At 36.1% G+C, this 24561-nt stretch overlaps 1 protein-coding gene across 3 annotated transcripts; it reads left to right on the plus strand.

Moving 5' to 3' along the window:
• Nucleotides 1-68: 68 nt before the first annotated feature.
• Nucleotides 69-22336, plus strand: LOC113113789 (interferon regulatory factor 2). Of its 3 annotated transcripts, none has more exons than XM_026280274.1 (10): nt 69-250; nt 319-508; nt 1902-1994; nt 2172-2271; nt 7421-7594; nt 8200-8237; nt 8359-8464; nt 11387-11542; nt 16917-16957; nt 21256-22336. In XM_026280274.1, exons 2-10 carry the CDS (start codon nt 479-481, stop codon nt 21553-21555), a joined length of 1038 nt encoding a protein of 345 aa, XP_026136059.1. In that variant the 5' UTR covers nt 69-250; nt 319-478; the 3' UTR covers nt 21556-22336. The 3 variants fall into 3 exon arrangements, with proteins under 3 accessions (XP_026136059.1, XP_026136058.1, XP_026136060.1); XM_026280273.1 differs by having other exon boundaries at nt 71-250; nt 16914-16957; XM_026280275.1 differs by lacking the exon at nt 319-508 and having other exon boundaries at nt 71-250; nt 16914-16957.
• The last annotated feature ends 2225 nt before the right edge of the window (nt 22337-24561 follow it).

Here is a 24561-nt window from a genome sequence, read left to right on the forward strand (position 1 = left end):
CACGTCGTTAATATTAATGATCCAAACCCTGGCCGTAGTAGGATTTGTAAACACGCAGTCAGCTCACTCGCACGCGCGCACGCTGGGGATTTCCACCCAAGCGCTTGTTTCCTTCACTTGTTTTGCTTTCGATCTGAAGAGCGAAATCAATCCCATTTGACTTTTTGTTTTGTTATCGAGAACTACAAATTGTCAAGACTCTTCATACACTCTTTGCTTTTATCCCTGGAGTGATTTCTACGCGTCGCAGGTAATAAATGACATTTCCGGATGTATTTCTAGGGCTCATGTGTATATAAGTGGATGTTTATGCTGTAGGCCACGGAGTGTTGCTGGGCTGAGCGTTAAATCGAAAGTCAAGGGGTGTTTGGATCCAATGGGAATCAAGGAATGTTTATTTTCACTTTTGAGTTGACTTGACAGCACTATCATACTTATTTGGGGAGGTTGAAGTCAACTGACTTAGTGTACTGCAAGAATGATTGGGACACCGCAATGTAACTCCACCGTAAGTACTGAGTAGAACTAATGAATAACGTGTTCTTCATGTCAAATTATGTTATTTAGACGTTTGTACGGACATGTGGATATTATTATTGCTGTTATTGACTTACATGGACACGTACTGGGTGTAACATGGGCACTGTAATGGAAAGTGTCTGTCATAAACTGGTGCACCAGTGTCTGAATCCGAATTTAGTCTGATAAGATGATAAATATAGCTTCATAATCTTATTACATGATTTTGTGTTAATATAGCGCATTAACAAACTGAAGTTAATAGTTTTTATATTATCTTTAGTATTATTAGTATTTTTGGTCAAGTTCAAATCATGATGCTCTATTAAATTCAGGCTTAACAGTGTTATAATGTACACTATGAAATACTAACTTGCCTACGAATAGTTAATGAGAAAGTTGAATAGTTGGTACAAATAGTTTAGATGAGAAATGTCTTCGAAAAACGTGTTGCTTTGCTATAATCTATTAATGTCTAAAAATACACAAACAAATGTCCACACTTAAATATTATATAATAATATTACATATTCAATATGAACATACATACATAGATACATATATGTATGTATGTGTGTGTGTGTGTGTGTATTATACATACATACATACACACACACACACATATATATATATATATATATATATATATATATATATATATACACTATTGTGTTTACTGAATACTTCAACACTATTATGGTAACTTTTTGGGGGCTCATAATTGTGTCTGTCTGTGCTGTAGTATGCAGTGTAATGCTTGTATGTTGTTGTTCTGTGTTTTGATTGCCTATGTTCGCTCTCATTTCCTAATGGACCATAAAGGCTCAAAGGTCTAAGCAACAAACTGATGATTTTAAAGTGCAAGTTTTCGTTGTGATTAACTATAAACCTTTATATGAGCTCACATTGGTTAATCGCTAACTTGTGATTTGAGGTTTGTGAAATGAAAATGGATCAAGAGACATCTTTCTGTGTCTGTCATGTTGCATGATTGATATTACAGGTCTGACCACATGTACTCTTTGTTAGATAAACTTTCTTGCTCACCACACACACACACACACACACACACACACACACACGCGCACACACACACACAAACATCCTCTATGTGTTGTCATTCACGTCTTGACTCACGGTCCTGACTCTTGCTTTCACAAAAGCCCAAATACGAATCATAACCCATAATCATTTTGATTGCATCAACTTTCGGTAAATTGTGAATCAGATGGTCTCCGCTGGAGGTTCGTTTTTAGAAATAGGGTTAAAGTTTGTCATCGTGCTTCCTGGATATTCATAGAGGAATGAACAACCTGTTGAAGGAGGAAAGGTTGCTGTCAAACTTTGACACATTCCAGATCTCTCTCTCTCTCTTTCTCTAGGCCAGCATGCCGGTGGAGAGAATGCGTATGAGACCATGGTTGGAAGAGCAGATAAACTCTTGTAAAATACCGGGCCTCAAATGGGTCAACAAGGTACTGTGACTGTGGTTGTTGAAACTTGTCTTTTTGCAGAATTGTTTTCACTTGCCATGAGCAAGAGGCTATTGTTTGTGAAATATTCTGCCGTATAAATGTGAGTTGGTGCACAAATGAAGTGCATTTTAGGTGTGTCTTGGCTTGTGACATGTTTTGCATGTTCTTTGCCTGCAGGAGAAGAGAATATTCCAGATTCCATGGATGCATGCTGCGCGACACGGCTGGGACGTGGAGAAAGATGCGCCGCTCTTCCGAAACTGGGCCATCCATACAGGTGCAGTGAGCATGCAAACGGTCATGTGTGCCCTTAAATGCACATACAGTATACATGCTGTACAAACAGAACGTTCATAATGTTGGGATGCAGTTGTGAATATTCAAACTAGATCTAGACCAGACTAGATTCAAACTAGGTTTAATTGTAAATCTGTTGAAGTTGACTTCACTTCGGAACATTTATTCAGAGATTTGTGCTGCACAATGTCTTTGCACATGGACAAGTGTGACATCATATACCACTGTAAATAAATACAATTTAAATTCACGTCTCACACACTTCAGTGGCTGAGAACCGCTGATCTAAAGGAGCTGTTGACATGCTCCATTATGGTTGCTAGGGTTTCTAGATGGATTTTAGGGTGTTCTCGGTAGTCACTAGGTGGTGTTATGGGTTGGTTGGTCGCTAGGGTGTTCTGAGTGGTTTGCTTATTTTGGTATTCTGGGTTCGGTGGTTGGTAGGGTGGTTACTTTTTGGTTCCTAGGCTGTCCTGGGTAGTCACTAGGGTTTTACTGGTTGGTTGCTAGGGTGTTCTCTGTGGCTGCTGGGCATTTGCTAGTTGGTTGCTAGGGTGTTTAGGGTGGTTGATAGGATTTTGCTAGTTGGTTGCAGGGATGTTTTGAGTTGTTTTTGGGATTTAGCTAGTTGTTGCTAGGGTGTTTTGAGTGGATGTTAGGATTTAGCTAGTTGTTGCTAAGTTGTTTTGAGTGGTTGTTAGTAGTGATCGACCGATGTATCGGTTTACCGATATTTTTCCCGATATTTAAGCATTTTTCCATAATCGGGTATCGGTTTTGTAATATCGGATTCGCCGATTTACGGCGCCATCTTGTGGCCGTTTTGAGATTTCCGCCATTGCAGCCCGGGTGTCTGAGGAGATCAGTCAACAACAACTCAGTGGACAGGTAAATATATGTTCTACTTGGTTTGCTTTAATTAATCAACTTTATTTAACATAACAAACATGCACAAATGAGATCTGAGACATAAATTCCTGATATAGTTAATTTATGCAGCTTGTTTCTAAACAATTGAGACGAACTCATTGAGTCACGTAGTGTAATTCATCATGTCCTGCCCCAATAAAGACGTATCTTTACATGAATTAAATAAAACAGACATGAATGAGTGCATGTTGAAAATAAAAGCGTTGAATTTAATTCTCTATCTGTTGTATTTGCTCAGCATTAGTCTAGAAGAGAAAGTTCGTTCATATTAGCAACTGACGGATGATCTGGAGGCTTAAGCACGGCGACTGAATGAAACTTTTGACAAGATTATCTTGTTTAAACACCCTAGATTATATTATCATTTACTACATAACAATTATTTCGCTAATACACATATAAATATAGCCTACCGTTTTGTGGAAATTAATTATTATCTCCATGCGCGATTGCGGTTGATTAAGTTATAGTCAAACAGCACTTTGTCAGTTGGCATTTCATGATTTAACGTTAGATTAAATTTAGATCATAAAATGCCAACTGACAAGTGCTGTTTAACTTCATATAGTCTCGGGAAAAAAAGTTCGTTCATATTGCTCAGCACCTGACTGGGTTGATGATCAGGAAGCCTCAAGCAATGCCACTGAATGAAACTTTTGACAAGATTATCTTGTTTAAACACCCTAGATTATATTATCATTTACTACATAACAATTATTTCGCTAATACACATATACATATACCGCTTTGTGGAAATTAATTATTTATTATCTCCATGCGCGATCGCGGTTGATTAAATTATAGTCAAACAGCACTTTGTCAGTTGGCATTTCATGATCTAACGTTAGATTGAATCTAGATCATAAAATGCCAACTGACAAGTGCTGTTTAACTTTATATAGTCTCGGGAAAAAAAGTTCGTTCATATTGCTCAGCACCTGACTGGGTTGATGATCAGGAAGCCTCAAGCATGGCCACTGCATGACATTTTTGAAGGAAGCAGGCTTACAGGGCAGAATGCTGAAAGACTCTGTTTTCTACACTAAAACCTAGTTCTGCTTAACTGGGAGTAAATGGCTATGCACTCCTAAATAGCCCTCCCGCCCCCACCAATATGTTAGAATCATTTTTGTGCTTTATTTATTTACCTGTTTTTATTTTTTTACCTCATCAAAGCTTTTATTTTAAAACAAAGACACTTAGTAACAGTGCGCTTAAATTTTTTGGACTCAGACCCCTCTATTTATTTGTGTATAAATATAATGTTTTTTTTTTTGTATGCAAGGGGGGAGTGATTGTTATAAATAAAATGTTTTTTTCAGCTCATTTGTGTTGTAATAATTGTCAGAAACAGAAGTATAACAGTAAATAAATATCGGTTCTGCATATCGGTTATCGGGTACATAAACATACAAATAATCGGTATCGGTATCGGTTATAAAAAACCAATATCGGTCGATCACTAGTTGTTAGGATTTTGCTAGTTGTTGCTAAGGTGTTTTGAGTGGATGTTAGGATTTAGCTAGGTGGTTGCTAGGGTGTTTTGAGTGGTTGTTAGGATTTAGCTAGGTGGTTGCTAGGGTGTTTTTGAGTGGTTGTTAGGATTTAGCTAGTTGTTGCTAAGGTGTTTTGAGTGGATGTTAGGATTTAGCTAGTTGTTGCTAGTGTGTTTTGAGTGGATGTTAGGATTTAGCTAGTTGTTGCTAAGGTGTTTTGAGTGGTTGTTAGGATTTTGGTAGTTGTTGCTAAGCTGTTTTGAGTGGTTGTTAGGATTTTGGTAGTTGTTTCTAGGGAGTTTTGAGTGGTTGTTAGGATTTAGCTAGGTGGTTTCTAGGGAGTTTTGAGTGGTTGTTAGGATTTAGCTAGTTGTTGCTAGTGTGTTTTGAGTGGATGTTAGGATTTAGCTAGTTGTTGCTAAGGTGTTTTGAGTGGTTGTTAGGATTTAGCTAGTTGTTGCTAAGTTGTTTTGAGTGGTTGTTAGGATTTAGCTAGTTGTTGCTAAGGTGTTTTGAGTGGATGTTAGGATTTAGCTAGTTGTTGCTAGTGTGTTTTGAGTGGATGTTAGGATTTAGCTAGTTGTTGCTAAGGTGTTTTGAGTGGATGTTAGGATTTAGCTAGTTGTTGCTAGTGTGTTTTGAGTGGATGTTAGGATTTAGCTAGTTGTTGCTAAGGTGTTTTGAGTGGATGTTAGGATTTAGCTAGTTGTTGCTAAGGTGTTTTGAGTGGTTGTTAAGATTTAGCTAGTTGTTGCTAGTGTGTTTTGAGTGGATGTTAGGATTTAGCTAGTTGTTGCTAAGGTGTTTTGAGTGGATGTTAGGATTTAGCTAGTTGTTGCTAAGGTGTTTTGAGTGGATGTTAGGATTTAACTAGTTGTTGCTAAGGTGTTTTGAGTGGTTGTTAGGATTTAGCTAGTTGTTGCTAGTGTGTTTTGAGTGGATGTTAGGATTTAGCTAGTTGTTGCTAAGGTGTTTTGAGTGGATGTTAGGATTTAGCTAGTTGTTGCTAAGGTGTTTTGAGTGGATGTTAGGATTTAGCTAGTTGTTGATAGGGTGTTTTGAGTGGTTGTTAGGATTTTGGTAGGTGGTTGCTAGTGTGTTTTGAGTGGATGTTAGGATTTAGCTAGTTGTTGCTAAGGTGTTTTGAGTGGATGTTAGGATTTAGCTAGTTGTTGCTAAGGTGTTTTGAGTGGATGTTAGGATTTAGCTAGTTGTTGCTAAGGTGTTTTGAGTGGATGTTAGGATTTAACTAGTTGTTGCTAAGGTGTTTTGAGTGGTTGTTAGGATTTAGCTAGTTGTTGCTAGTGTGTTTTGAGTGGATGTTAGGATTTAGCTAGTTGTTGCTAAGGTGTTTTGAGTGGATGTTAGGATTTAGCTAGTTGTTGCTAAGGTGTTTTGAGTGGATGTTAGGATTTAGCTAGTTGTTTCTAGGGAGTTTTGAGTGGTTGTTAGGATTTTGGTAGGTGGTTGCTAAGGTGTTTAAGGTGGATGTTAGGATTTAGCTAGTTGTTGCTAGGGTGTTTTCAGTGGATGTTAGGATTTAGCTTGTTGTTGATAGGGTGTTTTGAGTGGTTGTTAGGATTTAGCTAGGTGGTTGCTAGGGTGTTTTGAGTGGTTGTTAGGATTTAGCTAGGTGGTTGCTAGGGTGTTTTGAGTGGTTGTTAGGATTTTGGTAGTTGTTTCTAGGGAGTTTTGAGTGGTTGTTAGGATTTTGGTAGGTGGTTGCTAAGATGTTTAAGGTGGATGTTAGGATTTAGCTAGTTGTTGCTAGGGTTTTTTCAGTGGATGTTAGGATTTAGCTTGTTGTTGATAGGGTGTTTTGAGTGGTTGTTAGGATTTAGCTAGGTGGTTGCTAGGGTGTTTTGAGTGGTTGTTAGGATTTAGCTAGGTGGTTGCTAGGGTGTTTTGAGTGGTTGTTAGGATTTAGCTAGTTGTTGCTAAGGTGTTTTGAGTGGATGTTAGGATTTAGCTAGTTGTTGCTAGTGTGTTTTGAGTGGATGTTAGGATTTAGCTAGTTGTTGCTAAGGTGTTTTGAGTGGTTGTTAGGATTTTGGTAGTTGTTGCTAAGCTGTTTTGAGTGGTTGTTAGGATTTTGGTAGTTGTTTCTAGGGAGTTTTGAGTGGTTGTTAGGATTAGGTAGGTGGTTGCTAAGGTGTTTAAGGTGGATGTTAGGATTTTGGTAGTTGTTTCTAGGGAGTTTTGAGTGGTTGTTAGGATTTAGCTAGGTGGTTGCTAAGGTGTTTAAGGTGGATGTTAGGATTTAGCTAGTTGTTGCTAGGGTGTTTTCAGTGGATGTTAGGATTTTTGTAGTTGTTTCTAGGGTGTTTTGAGTGGTTGTTAGGATTTAGCTAGTTGTTGCTAAGGTGTTTTGAGTGGTTGTTAGGATTTTGCTAGTTGTTGCTAGGGTGTTTTGAGTGGTTGTTAGGATTTTGCTAGTTGTTGCTAAGGTGTTTTGAGTGGTTGTTAGGATTTTGCTAGTTGTTGCTAAGGTGTTTTGAGTGGTTGTTAGGATTTTGCTAGTTGTTGCTAGGGTGTTTTGAGTGGTTGTTTCTGTTAAACATCAAAAGTCCAGTGAAGTGTCTCCATGATACTCCTAGAGTTTGAGTTTCATCATAAGTTTACAGCTAGTGATACAATACAATATCAATACAATATAAAGTGGTAGTGAACTGCCATTCTGCATTATCCACTGGCATTGTTTAGGGAAATATCAACCAGGTGACAAACCGGACCCCAAAACATGGAAGGCAAACTTCCGCTGTGCGATGAACTCCCTGCCTGACATCGAGGAGGTGAAAGACAAAAGCATCAAAAAGGGAACAAATGCCTTCAGGGTGTACAAGATGCTGTCATCGTCCGAACGGCATTCAAAGAGAGGTCAGTCACTCACGCATCAGCACTGACACCCTTCATGATGTGCATTTAAAGACATTTCTGTTATGTTTGTTCAGTCACACCTAAGAATGGGATGATCCCACCTAGTCTGCCTGTTATGTTTTTGGGTCAATCTCACAGAAGCTGACATAAGGAAAATATTTTTGCCATATTTCACAGAAAAATATTAGAAAGAAATAATTTAACGCTTGAATAACTGAGAAATAAATACATAGTAAGTTTGTATTCATATGCATATACAAGTTTCAAATATGCAGTTTGTTAATAAAGATAAAGTTTTCGCAGATGTGAGCTCCAGGATGTCAGCAGACGTTCAGCGTTCATGACCCTTCTGAGAGCTGCCTTACTTTTTGTGTGTGTGTGTGTGTGTGTGTGTGTGTGTATTTTATTGACCATACTTGTGGGGACCGAGGGTCTTATACTTTAATATAAGACAAATGTCCCAATACTTTAACAACCCACGAGTGAAACAGTTGAACCTAGAAATCTTCTTGACAGGTTTTGTGACATCTGCCGTTTTCATATTTTCTGAAGTGTTATTTATTTGCGTTCACTGATCTGGATTTGTGTGTCTGTGTTTCTCAAAGGAAAAAAGAGAGGGATTGAAAAAGAAGAAAAGATAAAGGTATGGACTTTCACGCTTGTGTATATTCTGTTGCTGTTAGAAATGCTCCAATCAAAAAAGGTTATGAGATACATCTGACACAGATGTGAATGTAATGTGTTTGTGTGTGTGTTAACTGCAGGCAGTGCGACCATGCCCTGCACCTTCGAGTTGGGAAAACAGTAACGGCTCTTCGTCGTGTAAAACCCCAGTCACAATCAAACAGGAGGCAGATTACTCCGGTACAGGTAGGTAGTTCTTCCTGCTCCACCCTGCACACCTGTGCTCAGGTCACATGAGTATATTCAGGTGGAACCTGTTCTTCACAATCTAGCAAGAAAGGACTTACGACCTGAAATGCTATCTGCTCTATGATTAGTTTTTATCTGTATGTTTTCTCTCAGTGGCACATTTTGTTTCTCTGTTCACCAAAATAGAAAAAATTGTGAGTCATCTATTAAGGCCCTGATATACTTGAAATTGAAATTGAAATTGAAATTGAAATTGAAGAATGAACTGATATGATGTAATTTCGAACAAAATCAGGCCGAAGTGAAGTTCTGAGCTGGTACAAATATATCTGCACCTGTAAGATCGAGAAAGTATTTAATTCTTAGAAAGAAATAGCAACAAAGCTTGGCGTTAACGCCAACACCCCAGACAAGTTTTCTAAAGCCATGAAAAGAATGAAAGGAAAGAGTGGACATATAAGGTGGCAAGAAACCAAATACATGTGGGTACATGCTGCTGCTGTTTTTTCAATAAGCAAATTTAAAAGGTATGCAATATATGAAATGCCAAAAACCTTTGTTTTAATCCAAATTAAACCATGACATTACATGCAATATAAAAAGGAGTAATAATTTACCCAGTTTAATAAAATTAACACTAACACTAATAAAATAAAGTGCTAATCATACTAAAGTTTTTAGAATATGAGCCATTCACACTTCCCGTAAAGGACTGAATATGGAAAATGGAAAGGTTATTTTGTATTACAAATATTGTACTTGATTCTGAATTGCTGTTAATTATTATTCGTACTTTTTTTTTTACCCGAAACAAAGACTGAAATCGTTTGAAGTATATCTGAGTTTTATTGTCAGACTAAACATAATCTGGCAGATCTGTTTATTCAACTTTTTACATAACTGCTATCCAAGGGAGTATTAATTATTTTATTAATAATAATACATACTATTATTATATATTATTATTATTATTATTATTATTAATAATAATAAAAATACCAATAATAGTATATAATTATAGTGATAGTAATCATTATTTATTATTATTATTAATAATAATAATAAAATAATAATAATAATAATAATAATAATAATAATAATAATGCAATACCCAAATATTTGAAAAGGTATTTGATACAAAATAATTATAAATTAATAATTACAGAAAATACACTTCAAGCTATTGTTGTATAAACTACTGGTATCTTTTGTTAGGTTTCATGTTTTTTTTTTTTTTAAGCTTGTATTTAAAAAAAAATATTAATTTGAATAATAATTAGTGTTTGTTATAAATATATTACTCATATATTATTACCATCCGGCACAAGTCATGCTTTTTAAATGAAAACTTAAAACAACCCTAAAATATTGAATGGTTTGTTGTGTATTTATTATTTGTAATTATTATTAATAAGAATTATAATAATTATTATATTTTATATATGCAGCAAATAGTCAATGAATATTTGATTAAAATATATAATTTATTATTATTATTAGAATACATTTGTCTTATGTATTATCCATTTAAATTCTGTTCAGCCAGAGAATATGTCCTGCTTTTTAAAAGAAATAAAACCATTAAAATATTATGAACACTTTGTATGTATTAAATATTCATTCTTATGATTTTCTTTTGGTTATATTATTATTACAAATTAAGCTGTTAAAAGATCTCTCAAGTTTATTTTAGGATCCTCTTCAAAAAAGCATGACTTGTGGTTTGAGAGAATATGTAAGAGTCTTTGAAGCACAACAGCAGTTTTTTCTGTGTTCCTCAGCCACTTATTGCAAATACCCAGAATTCTTCAGGCTTCGCTCAAAAACAACCTGAGTTTATTTTGCTGTGCCTCTCCTATCCTAATTTAACACATGCATCACTTCACAGCTGTTTGACTTTCTCTCACATTGCTCTGCCTTCACAAATCTCCAAAATCAAAACCTTTATAGACGTTATCTACTCATGACACTGAATTTGATCAATAGAGTAAGTTTTGTTCCTCATACCAGCAGCCGTGTTATAACACCTACACATGTAAACCCAGTGAGTCACAGTGCTGTCGGTTTGAGTTAGAAAAAGCCTTTTGATTTGCCTACTATTGAATTGTATGAATGGCTGGCGTTAAATGAACAGTTAGTGACATAATGAAGGAATGGTTTTGTCAAAGGTTGTGTCATTGGAGATTGTGGAGGTCAAATTATGGGTTATATTTCTCCCCATAAAAAAAAGGAAATTATATTTGCTTTAAAGAAAAAATAAGAAAACTATATAAATTCATGCAACTTTTCCCCACCAAATTCCCATACTGTAATAATAATAATTTAATTTATATTAATGAAAATTGACAACAGGATAAATCAACATGAATTTAATTAAGTACAACAACTGCTACCACAACATACAAATACATATGTAATATAGGCATGTTCTTGACAGATTTAAGTGCGAGTCTTTTACATTTGGGATGGGATATGATCCCACTGCACCTATCATTCTGTTGTGGACCTGTTTATCCAGATCTCCTTGTTCCTGTGTTTGTTTATTCACGTCCACTGTTCTCTGTTTCCCTTTCAATCTCACTAACGCACTCGGTCGGGGTAAAAGGTAAGCTTTGCCTGTGTTTGCTTTGTTAGTCATGTGGGATCTGTGATGCACATGGACTTGGCAAAGCAAAATCAACTGCAACGTAATTGATTTACAAAATGCCTTACAGCTGGTTAATTTGTTTTTAACCTTGTTTCCAGTGCATCATTTTATTACAGAGTCATGGGAAATAGAGTTCAGCTTCATGGACCGGAGGGATTGCGTCCAGAGTGAAAAATGACACAGATCTGGCTCAGGCCTCTTTAAGACACACGTTCACTTCCCACTTCACTGTTCTCCATATTCACTCTCTCTTCCCTGTTCTCCTTCCTCAGAGGCTGGTGGGAGGAGCCCAGGGGATGACCACCTGATCATCAACGATCTGCCAGACGTGTGTCAGACCATTGAGGTGGTGACGGAGAATGAGGAGCAGGCCGTGACATCCAGTGACCTGTACCCCTTACAGATCTCCCCCGTCTCCTCGTATGGAGGTTGGCTTGACAAATACTTCCATACTTTAGCCATGACTATATTCACAGTGCAGCATTGCTTTGAGATCCTTGCTGGTTTTGCACTCATCCAGTTACAAAGATGTCGGTTTGAATTTGTCCTAGGCCGGTTCCATTTGCTGAAATATTTTGACTTTTTGATTAATATAAATGTCCAGTCCTCCAAACCATCCTGTTGTTTGCCTTTCAGTGACCAGTTGAAACCGATACAGGCGGTAGATTTGATCTTGTGTGTTCAAACAAACAAGCATGACATAACCTCTTTTTTCAGTGTAGTTTTTCTTACTTGATGTATTTTGTTTTTGTATCTTATCTTAAATATCTTTTTGCATCTAGATACATTTAATTAGAAAATGAAAATTTCTTAAAATATTAAGTCTTGTTTTCTAAAAAAAAAATTAAAATTAATTTAGGCTGTAAACATATTTTAAAAAAATATCTGTCAATTGGAAAAATAATCTTGTTTTTACTTTGAATAAAGCTTATTTTTCTTTTTCCACATTGACAGATATTTGTTCTCGTTTCAGGCAATAACTCACTTAATTTAGATTATAATTTTTTTATTTACTTTTTTTTCTGAAAATAGGACTTGATTGATTGATTTTGATTTAGGAACTTTGGATACTTGTTCTGGAAAACAAGACAAAAATAATGATTAAGATTGTTTATTGCAGTGTAGATAAGGTCTCTTTTTTAGGTACTACACTACAAAAAAGATTTTCGTATTTTTGTTTTACTGTTAAACTATCAATTTTTTTTTATTCTATGCATTTAATTGAGAAGCAAAATTACATAAGATAAGAAATGTGTTTTTTGAATCAGTTCTCAAATTAATTGAGCTTAAACAAAATTCCTGCGAGTTGGGTCAGGAAAATATGGAAGTCCATTTGCGCCACTGATGTAAAAATGTAAACAAGGAGTTGCAACATTTTATCTGACAATTCTGGCTTTTTTTCTAAGAATTGCATGATACTAACATGCAGTTATATATTTTTTTTTTTCACACTTGGGAGTTCACAATTGTGCCTATTTCTGGTACTAATGAGTTTGATGAAAATCTGATAAAAAAGCCAGAATTGCAAGTTTGAGAAACGCGAGATGTAAACTGGCAATTGTGAGGAAAAAAGGCAAAATTGTGAAGAAACCACCCCCCCCCCACACACACACACACAATTAGCTTTTTTTGTTTGTTTTTATTCAGTGGAGGAAAGAAAAATTCCCTTAGAATTAAGTTCAGTTTTCTTTCCCCTTTTCTTAACCTTCATTTAAAATTATTTTGGAGAACAAGACCTAATATCTTAATTCATTTTGTTTCTCAAAGTATCCTGATTTAAGAATGTTTAGATGTTTGTACTGGAAAAAGTGAGATCTTGCAGTGTATCTGTTGTTCTTATTTGAAAAGAAAGCGTTCATTTCAGATCAAATTGAAAACATCACTTCTAAAGCATTTAATTTTTTAGCTTGAAACATGCTTTGAGGCATTGAGATCTGTGTAGGCTGCGTATGTTGCTTGTGTTGTACAATGTCCATTAGAGTTAAGGCTCAAGGACATGCTGTCTGTGTCACGTCGGCTGTACCTCTGTTCTATAACTAAGCTCTGGCCGGATGGAGTTAATATATAACGGTGAGGCGCGAACACAGTTCACTCTCTCACCTGCATGTGCTCGTCTTCAGAAAGTTAAAGTGTGCCTTCAGTATGTTCTAATTAAAGCATGGCACAGTTCTGCACTTAGCCTATAGCCTATATAGCTAATAGCCTATATTGCTACAATGGACTAGTTTGTCCAAAAGTTATTTTATATATGTTTTATGTATGTTATAATTGAAGCATGGCACAGTTAAACACTTATATTGCTGTAATGGACAAGTTTTATCCAAAATTATTTTAGAGCAAGATTTGCAGCTGCAATGCTAAGGTGTTCATTGTAGTACTGTATTTAGTGCACTGCGGCGTGCGTTCAAAGTGTTTGAAGTAGATTGTTAACACATTGCACATTGCGGTTGCCAGAGTATTCTGATTGGTTGCTAGGTAGTTTGCGTATTGCTCTACAAATATCATATAAGACTGAGTTGGCAATACTACTCTCACTACTTAGCGTGTTCTGGGTTGTTGGCAGGACCAGTGTTTTTCTTTTTTAAGCATTATTTCGTCACTAATGTATGGAAAAAAAATATATTTTTTGTGCACACGATTTACTAAGTCGTTTCCTCAATGTACTAAAACGTGATTACTATTGTGTTCCTTCGATTTACTATTGCGTTCCCTCGATTTGCTAAATTGGGCGCACGACATTGGGGCATACATTGAGGGAACAAATTAGTAAATAGTGCACACAATTTATAAATGGAGTGAACAAAATATTAAATCGAGGGAACGCAATAGTAATCGTGCGCATGTTTTAGTACATTGAGGGAACAAATTAGTAAATCGTGCGCACAATTTAGCCTATTAAATTTTCCTGTATGTGATGTGCGGGGCTCCGTACTAATGTAGTATTATTTATTGATATTTTAAATATAATTTTTATATTTTAAGTTTTTTATTGGGTTTTTGTATGTAATTTCTGCAGAGCCAATTCTCATTATTAACTAGTTGTTTATTACTATTGTTTATCACTATTAAGTTAACTAGTTAGTTTATTAGTATATTGGCTGTTTATTAGTACTTATAAAAGCATATATTCTGTATGACCATATTCTACATCCCCAATCCTACCCAACACCTAAACTTACCAACTTTCCTTACTAACTATTAATAAGCATCAAATTAGAAACTTAATGAGACAAAAGTCATTGTTAATGTTTTTTTTAGCTGGAATTGGACCTTAAAAAGGGAAAAGGGAAGTCGTGGCCTAATGGTTAGAGAGTTGGACTCCCAATCGAAGGGTTGTAGGTTCTAGTCTCGGGCCGGACAGAATTGTGGGTGGGGGTAGTGCATGTACAGTTCTCTCTCCACCTTCAATACCACGACTTAGGTGCCCTTGAGCAAGGCATCGAACCCCCAACTGCTCCCCGGGCGCCGCAGCATAAATGGCTGCCCACTGCTCCTGGTGTGTGCTCACAGTATGTGTGTGTGTTCACTGCTCTGTGTGTGTGCATTTCGGATGGGTTAAATGCAGAGCACAAATTCTGAGTATGGGTCACCATACTTGGCTGAATGTCACTTCACTTTCACTTTTCACTTTCACTAAAATAAAGTGTGACTAAATTAGTTCCCTTGTTTTAGTTCAGTTAAAACGAGAGAATAAAGTAGTAAAATGTAGCCACAATTGAATAAAACTAGGGAACGAATAAGTACAGTGAGTCATGATTTATTTAAACCAGAAAACAAATGAGTATGTGTCCACATTTTACTAAAAGGAAGCATATGACAGAATATATTTATTGTACGTTTTCTATGTAGTTCTGTAAGTTTCTCTGTAGTTTCTATATAGTTTTTTAATTTATTTTTAATTCAGTTTTAGTATTAACACATTTCAGTACTTCAACTTAAACATATTTTAAGTTATTTGCCAAAGCAACAATTTGTATATTCCATTTTTCTTGTATTTTATATTTTCTTATTTAAAAATTATTATAGTTTTTATTTTAGTTAACAATAACAACACTGTCCAAAATGTTATGTGGCTTGTAAGATAAAATGTTGAGGACGTTGAAGATCTAGCAGTGAATAGTTACTTACTTTACGATAATTAAACCATTTTGGAGAATTAGCTTGTTCTAATACCATCTCTGGGTTAAGCAAGTAATTCTAAATAAGTTTGTTGTAATGTTTTTTAAGTGAATTGCTATGATGTAGCTAGGTATTCTAGCAGGAGTCTATAATATAATTTTTATTGTAAGTCTATGAGAATTTCTTGTACGTTTTATTGGCTTCGAAGCAAAAACGTGTCTAAACCGTCTAATTGCATGAATCATTCATTGGTGTTTAGTTAGGGTAACCATATGCTCCGTTCATACGGGACACGTCCCAGCCAGGATTTTAATATTGCCTAAAATATCCAGGTTTTGGCAATTTGTACTATGCAGGTTGTGTAACATTCATGAGAGCTATAAAGAGCAGAGCAGACGGCTCCTTATGCTTTCGAATCGCTTTCACGTGTTTGTTCGTTCATTTGACTTGAAGCATTGTGGCGCACTTTGTTGTTTTTTTTATTTGTGTGTAGTTACGCTTCAAGTCAATCGAACAAACAAACACATGTGCATATTTGCATCGCTTTGATCATTCCCTCTAGATCACACGCAGCCCCACGATTGGTCGATTATGTATATTTTGGTCATATGTACCCTATGTTTAGTAGAGTTGAATGCTAAAGCATAATACACAGGGTTAGAAGTTTATTCAAATCCTTATAACAAACTGTTAAAACGAGTAACAGTGAATTCAGTTATTTGGGACATTTTTCTCCCAGTCATCTCAATGGCCAAAGTGTCCCAATTTACCAGAATTCCCCCTAGTTATAATTCTTATCTTAGCAAACACCACTAATTATTTGTTTCTGACTATGGCAGAGGCCTGCTCTGAAACACTGCTTCTGATAAGAAGCCATCCAGCTCGCTGCTAAAAGTGTGAACACTGCTAGATCCAAGATTACAGCTAGAACGTTTTTGCATTTGTCTATAAGTGTTCCCGTTTCATTCAGTTCCCTCTGGGAGCTAGTTACAACTAAGGAATGCAAATTACTTCCTAGAGTAGAAAAAAACTACTCCTATATATCCTTTATCTGCGGTGTTGTCTGTCTCTTAATATAGTCTGCTCATTGGCTGCATGTGGAGTACTGAGATGAACTCTTGCCATTGTTGAAATTGTGGGGCTTGGCTTATGAAAACTTGTTTTAGTAGCGTGAAATTTACCGTACAGTAGCACTTGTCAGTGTGTTTGTACACGGACGGGAATGTTGACTCATGTCCTGTTGTTCCGTGTTTTCCAATCAACAATCCTTTTTTTCTCAGAAGTCCCTGGGGCTGAAAGCATGTGGTTTATGGCATGAAATGTCATGCTTAAGTGTTGAGTTATTCATAGTAAACACAAACGCAATGCCAAAGCAAACTAGCTGCTGTCTCCTTATATTTCTGATTGATATAGTCTTATCTAAGCAGCTCTCTGTGCAATTTAAAATGTATTTCCTCATCTAAAAAATGTGAAATGACTGGCCCTGAGGATATCTTTCAGTTGTTAATTGGTGCAATCAGTTGAAACTTCTTACGGTTAAATTATTCAAGATGTAAAGATAATTTTTTTTTTAAATCTGATGATCTTTGCATTGTTTGATCCACCCATACACGGTAACCTGTCTGTCAGGAAATCCCTGATGAATCAGTCTGACCACTTTGCTTTCTCTCTATCTTCCAGCAGAGAGCGATACAGACAGCGCCAGTGAGGAAGACTCCAAAGAGGTAAGTGCAAAATCCGACAGGTTTAAACACAAAAGTAGATTGTTATTGTGTTCACATCTGAAATTATTGCAGACTGCAGTTTCTGAGGGATAGTGGCCAAAATGAATAACCTGAAAGAAGAGTTCTTTTAATGGGTGTGTCCAAGCAATACCCAGAATCCTTTTGTGTACGTCTGTTTATTGCAGTGGCTTTAGCGGTGTGAGGAACTGAATTGTGCTTCTCGTACAGACGCTAAAGGGCAAATATGCACTATGAAACAACAAATTACTTGATTACACAATGTTAGAATAGTTCACTTGGAAATTGAAATCCAAAATGAGTTTGTTACTTTATCAGAACAGATTTGAAGAAATGTAGCATTACATCACTCGTTCACCAGTGGATCCTTTGCAGTGAATGGGTGCCGTCAGAATCCAAACAGCTGATAAAACGCAACACAAAATCACAATAATCCACAAGTAATCCATCCAGTCCATCAACTAACATCTTGTGTCCTATATTCATAACATTGTTTTTATCAAGTGAAAAAGATGTCTCCTCTGAATCAGGAGCGAAATATGCCCAGATAAAGCACATTTTGCACAGGAGTGAAACAGTCCAAAACAGCAATAAACAAATGTGGCAGTGGATTTTGATGAGAGAGAACAACAAAAGATGGACTTTTTAACCTGAGGAAGCGTTGTCATGGATTATGGACTTATTTTTTTAATTGTATTTTTGAATCAATGATTTAAGGTTAAACACCTTAGTAATGGATTTATTTCTTACAAACAAGCAGCTTTTCACTTTCACTTAATACAGTAGACTCATTGTGCGGATTACTTGGGATCATTGCAATGTTTTTATCAGCTGTTTGAACTCTCATTCTGGTGGCACCCATTCACTGCAGAGGATCCATTGGCAAGCAAGAGATGTAATGCTACGTTTCTCCAAATCTGTTCTGATGAAGATACTAACTCATCTACATCTTTGGTGGCTTGAGCGAGAGTAAATTTGAAGTCAATTTTTCATTTTTGGGGGAACTGTTCCTTTAAAAGTAGTATGTGTTGCATTCTCAGCCACAAGAGGCACTGTCATATAAACTGCTTGCACCTGTGCTGACTTTCAGGTCAAATATGGCAAATGCAACAGTTTGAGGAGAATCTTGCTGAGCGAGTTACTCTTTATATGTTTATAGCAGCTGCCTGAATAGCAACATTCAGTTTAGTGGCTCAGACATTTAAAGGAAGCTCTTTTGTACAGAGGTTTGTTACTGACATAACACAGATATGCTGGTTAACATGCATGCAGTGCCAAAAATGTGCTTTTGCATGCATGCACAGAGTCCGTTTCTAGAAGAGCGTTGATCCGGAGCATGTGAAGGTATTTTTTTTGTGCATTTGAATTTTGCAGAGCAAGTTTTCACAGGCTATTTCTCACTCCGCGACTCTGAGGGCCAAATATATCAAACGCTGTCAGTGCTTGTGTGCAAGTGTTTTCACAGCCCATTGCAGTAGTAAGATTACAGACTCAAATTTCCTTGATAGTCTAACACGTCTAAGTACTCGCTCACTTTGGCTTTTTTTGCACGATCAGTCCGGCCTGTGATTGCCTCTAGAGATGTCACAGCTGTTTTTGAGTAAACTAGTATCGGGGGCCATTTCCTGAGCTCAAAGTTTTGCATTTAGTCTTGTACAAGCGTGCCAGATTAGATAAATCAACTGTAGCATACAAACTGATACACAGAATATGAAGAAGCATTTTTACTTTAATAAGGAAATGTACGGTACTTGAACATGCTTTGCTACTCGCTACTCAAATAATGATGTAATTATCATCCTACAGTACAGTTAATTAGGTCAAAGTTTGTATATGCATGAGTCATAATACTTCGGTCAGTTTTGTTTTCTGGAAAAGGGAGACTACATTTCAAATGGCTTTTTCTGCTAAAAGACAAGATTTAAGCCACAGACTTAAAAAAGACTAGAAGCTATAAAACTCAATTTGATTTTACAATAACAGGTCTTGTGATTTATTGTTTCATGCCTGAAAGCTTGTGGCTTTTCCAAGTTCCCGTTTACTAACGCACAGTCTCTATCCACACATGTAAGTTCCAGCATGCATCTGGGTAAAGCTTACATGGTACTCCTCAACCCCCTGTTTTCAGTTCCTTTACCTCAGAACTCTGATGCAAAACAAGACGGGAGGAAAAAAAGAGAAAGAGCAAGCAGTGACGTGACGCTTCTCGCTGATTCCGGCAAATGTGCTGCGGCTTGTTAGAAAACTATTGAAATAGAAAAGCAGAGTCTCTGATTCACCCATAGAGTTACTCTAGGCCAGAAGACGGCTGTCAGTGCTGACGGCTGATTCAAATGTCATTTAGGCTTCGAGGGAGGGGAATTTTGCTTCATGGCAGGATATAAACACCCTGAAAAGTCTCTCATAAATTTAACATTGTAAATACCGAAGGCTTTAAATTAGATTGTACCTTTTAGACATGCTTTTTTTTCGTAGATTATTATACCATCAAATAAATACAAATTTCAATTAAAAAAATAAATAAACCGTAATAATTAAAGATAAATAAAACAACTTAATATAGTATTTACGATATGTTGTCATGCAAGAATAAAGTTACTAAATTTGTCCAAGAGCAATGAATGTTTTTATATTGTTTTTAATCCAAAATGACTGTATATTTTATTTTATATGAATTTTCTATATTTCACATATTTTATATTATTGTTATATTATATATATTGAGCAGATTTTTCTTTGGACATAAATAATATTTTCACATAAAAATAGTACCATTGTCTCTCTCTTTTTCTTTTTCCTTTTTTTTTCTGCAGTATTTTAAATGTAAGAATTTCTGTTTGAGTTTAACGTTAGATTCTTTAAGGTCCTTTTTGTGAAAAATTTGCCCTCACGTGGTGCCAGGAAGCTAGCAGATCCTGCAGTCGGACGATAGCCAGTCTGCCGTCGTAATTCTGTCAGTAAAACAATAGAAGCTATTAATAATCATTCATTTTAAGTGCTGTTAGACGGACTGTTTTATGTGCCGGTTATCAGTCTGAACACAGTTGAGATGTATGAAGCACATGTCTTACAGGCAGCACATCATTTTCTAGAGAGAACAATCAAAAGCATGAAAGTTGAGTGTCAAAGAGGAAATGCAACTGATGGCGGTGAGCCGTGTGCTGTGTGTGGTGGGGCCCCTGGAGACGTGGGCGAGAGCGCTCTCATGCAATTCGGGATTATCATAATTTGAACACAAGGAAGTGTGTGTGTTTTATGACATGGCTTCAGGTTGTAATTCATGAAAATATATGGTTAGTTCCTGGTAGAAAATTGACAGATTGCAAGTGCAAACTATAACCTGTGCTCTTGAGGAAGACACATAACATCAGCAGAGATTACCAGACTTTTTGTCATGTTTATTTTCATATTCAGGATTTTCTGATGTTGGTTAAAAATGGGATGACATGCAGGTCAATCTTTTTTTTTTTATGTGCTTTATTTTTATTTTTTTAACTACAAAAACATTCATTTTATTTTCAAATTTGTGTTATTTAAATAATGATTGAGAGGGTCAGGAAGGGATTTCTTTAAAGAAAATCCTTTAAAAAATGGCAAACAAATAAATAATAAACAAATGTAAATAAATGAATAAGAACATTTGATTAAAACAAATATCAACTAGTTTAACGTAATAATAATAATAAAAGAATTAAAATAATTTATTAAAATGAATAAATAAAAATGTGATTAAGTGTGATAAAGTTAAATGAAATAAATAAATAATAAATACAATTTAAATAAATATAATTATAATTAAAATAGATTAAAATAAATATTATATATACCCTCATCGATAACTATCTTTTTTTTTTAAAGCCTTATTTTTATAATGTAGAATTATTTATATTATAGTAATACTATCTAAATCTATTCAGGGCCTGAATTTCATTTTTGAAAATGGGGGGAATTTCCCTCTTATAGGTGACTCTTGTGAGAGGGGATTTTTTATTTTATTTTTATTTTTTTTGAGGGGTGGAGGGGAGCATTTTTTTAGACATTTCCAAATATATATATATTTATCTCACCTAAATGTTAGATCATGCAGTGTATCTTTGTTTTCACACTCGTGCAATTGTTGCACAATAGCTTACACACAGCACAACACAGTTGCTCAAGCAAGTGGCAAAACAATTAAACTACTTTTCTAACGTCATCACAAACATTCTACATTAAAACTTACCACTGACAGAAACACTGTCACTGTCTAATCACTGATGTGGCTTTGTTCTGCCCTGCAGCGTATCCAGGCCGCTCTATTTGGACATGAAGACAAGAAGGTGAGGATGGCGCTGCCTGGCATGTCCACTTTCATTTCTGCCGACAAGACCAACTTCAAGATAACCACTGTCCGAGAACCCGCATCTTCACCCTTGCACGCCCCCTTCACTGGTGGGCCGACCTGGAGCCTGTTAAACACCCCTTTGCCTTCGTCCTCCCACAGCCCCGGACCCTCCAGCCAGCTGTCGGCCCACGAGAAGCGTGCCAGTGTCATCATGAAAACCTCAGACGTGTCCAAATCCTCCGTCAAGACTTGCTGATCAAACTTGCACGTGACGTCCAGCCGGACTCGTCGAGAACACTATCATTGCCTTTGATAAAGGACCTACGAGCTCACAGGACAGCAATGGACCACCCTATGGGAGGTTGACCCAATGCTCCCTGGCAGGAAGTGACACGTGAGCTGAAATTCAGGGAGTTTTTGAGTGCAGTGACGTGTATCCGTAAGCTGCTGTAGTGACCCGCAAGCCATTGTGAATGTGTATATAGTGGGATCATTGCCTAATTGCCTTTAGTCGCCCGAGCACCTTATGGATGAGCACTGGCTGCCATAATCAGTGACTTTTGTAGCTCGCAATCAAGGATAGACATTTTACAATAAATGGCATAATCTTAACTTATCTAAAGACCTTCATTGTGAGCGAATCCATTTTTATACCTTAGGTATCTTTATGCAATGGATAGTACATACCATTATACATTATGAACCCTGTGATGTAAGAAATCCTGTGTGAATTTGTGTCAGTTTGTGGTTTTTATGACGAAACGAAGCACTTGTTTTATGATTTTCTTTTTTATTGAGAAAGATGTAAGTTAGAACCTTTTAAAGTGTCTCTTTCTTCTGTATATGTGAATGTAAAGATCTAATGTATATGTTCTGCTTGTCTTGTGTCTACATATGTTCATTTGAGTCCCAGATAATGTGTGCAAGGATCTTTATACACATTCAAGGGCTTCTTTAATGATTTCCACAAGATTTTGGTGTATAACAATCATGTGATCATAGGAATAAATGATAGACACTGTTTGTGTCCGATTGCAGTTGGTTCTGTGTCATCTGTACTTACAAAACTGAACAATCACACTCTATTTTTATATTTCAGCGCTTCACAGTGAGTCATTTTCCATGGTTTCAGTCAAAATCTGCTTTTGTTTAGTTTAAATGTTGGAAAGCAACTTATTTCCCCCCCTTCGTTTCTCTCGTTTAATCTCTAGCTCTCTTTTTCCTATCTAGGGATTTAATATGGTGATACATCTTTCCACTTTCAGATATTTGTAACTGAAACGTGCGAGACTTCCGGTCTCATTCTTCCTGTTATTTTACCTGTACATCACAGCAATTCTGCTGGATCCAAATTACTTTAAATTCGTTATCATAATCATAAACACACTAATTTGTAGCGCAAATAGTATGAGGCCTACAGTTTACTGCTCTTTGTCATTGCTCTAGTTATTTATATAGCATCTGTTTAACCGAACGTCTCGCACATTTACATAAAATAGCTTCTTCCTTGTAGCAAAATAAGGTGAACACAACAAGCCTGACCTGGCTAATAAACCAGACAAAATTGCGATCGTAGGGCAAATAACCATGTCCATGTAGATGATAAACAGAAACATCAGCTCCCTCTTGTGTCACATTTACCAACAATCTTATATATTACTAATACTAATCATTTTTTAACCATAGACAAAGTTAAACGAATCTGCCACATAAACAACATTTTACATTGAACTGGATTCTCAGCATGAATGAAAACATGAATTCTGGGGCCCGTTCTTCGTACGTCGCTAACTCAGTTAGCTGGATTTGAATGTTGACGATTTGGCGTGATCTTGGATCATTTGGTTCTTCGAAGCTCATCCCGGAGCTGCTGTCATAGCAACAGGTCCGTTATCTTAAACCTGCTCGGGAGCAGCTTATTTCATGTAAACAGGATTAGATCGCTTCTTTTCAACCAGAACTGATACTCAAAATATGCCTGCTACCACCGCTACTTTATTACAAGAGTATCGTACTGATCCAGGGACAATAATTATAAATGATAATCATTAAAAAAATTATTTAAAAATAATATAAAAATGTTGTGTAGTCCATAACAGCCTACTATAGACAGCCAGTTTTACTCACTGAAATATTATTTGTCATAAAATAATTACTTCATAATTGTTTTAGAGTCTTACACATGCTATACAGATAATAGAGTCGTGCATTATTTTGAGTGATGACTGCTGAAGAGTGATGAAGAGTGGCTTGATGGAGCGCAGGAGATGCAGATAACATGATATTGACCCTTAAGAAACTTTCATTAATGCTGTCACGTAACAAATCTGTCCCAATATAAAATGAAATGAATAGATAATTTCTACATTGAAATAAAAATGTAAAGACTGCACAACTATAAACTGCGAATCTAAATAATTGGGAATCATGAAAAAAATTATAATAAAATGAAAACATGTATGTATTATCTGTTTCATGTATCTATTATAACATTTATGTAGTTTTGTTTGCTTGGCTGTTTCCTTATAAAAGTCCAGAAATTTGTCAAGTTTTTCGTCAGGTGTCGTTTTAAATTATATGATGTCATTACATTGCCGTCTTGCCACCAGCCAATCGCTGCACTGCTGATCATGGTTTCGAGTATCGATACATATCCCCATTTTAAGACAACACACAGACGCGCAATTATCTCAGATAACTCAATCCAGCGATACTAATCATACACAACAGGTGTGTTCGAAGAACCCAATTAGCCGGATCATGATTAGCACGATGATATTATCTTGTATGTGTTATTTGATCTCGGATGTAATAAGCGACGTACGAAGAACAGGCCCCTGATCTGTCAACCAACTCTGTAGGAATGTTTTTTTTTTTACCTGTCATATTGCTTCAGTTGTTGATTTTGCTTTAGTGCTTGACATTTGCAAGAGAATGTGATCACATGCAAAACGACTAGTGCTTTATCTAAAACTCATTATTATTAAAATTTGCCATAAACAACTGCCAATGAAGAAAGGAGCTAAACCTCACATAAGACATACTGAAGCGTTTGGTATATTAAACTTGTGCATCTTCACATAACTGATTCTCTGGCACATCACACACACACACGTCTTGTCAAACTACTTTCATGAACCATGACAATTTTCAACAAAGTGTCCCCTTCAGAATAGTACAACAACCACTGATCTATAGGCCTATGTAATATCTCTTTTATAGATCAGTGACTGTGATAAGTATATGTTGTGCAATGCTTCTT

The sequence above is a fragment of the Carassius auratus genome, chromosome 14, assembly GCF_003368295.1.
Source record: "Carassius auratus strain Wakin chromosome 14, ASM336829v1, whole genome shotgun sequence".
NCBI lineage: Eukaryota > Metazoa > Chordata > Actinopteri > Cypriniformes > Cyprinidae > Carassius > Carassius auratus.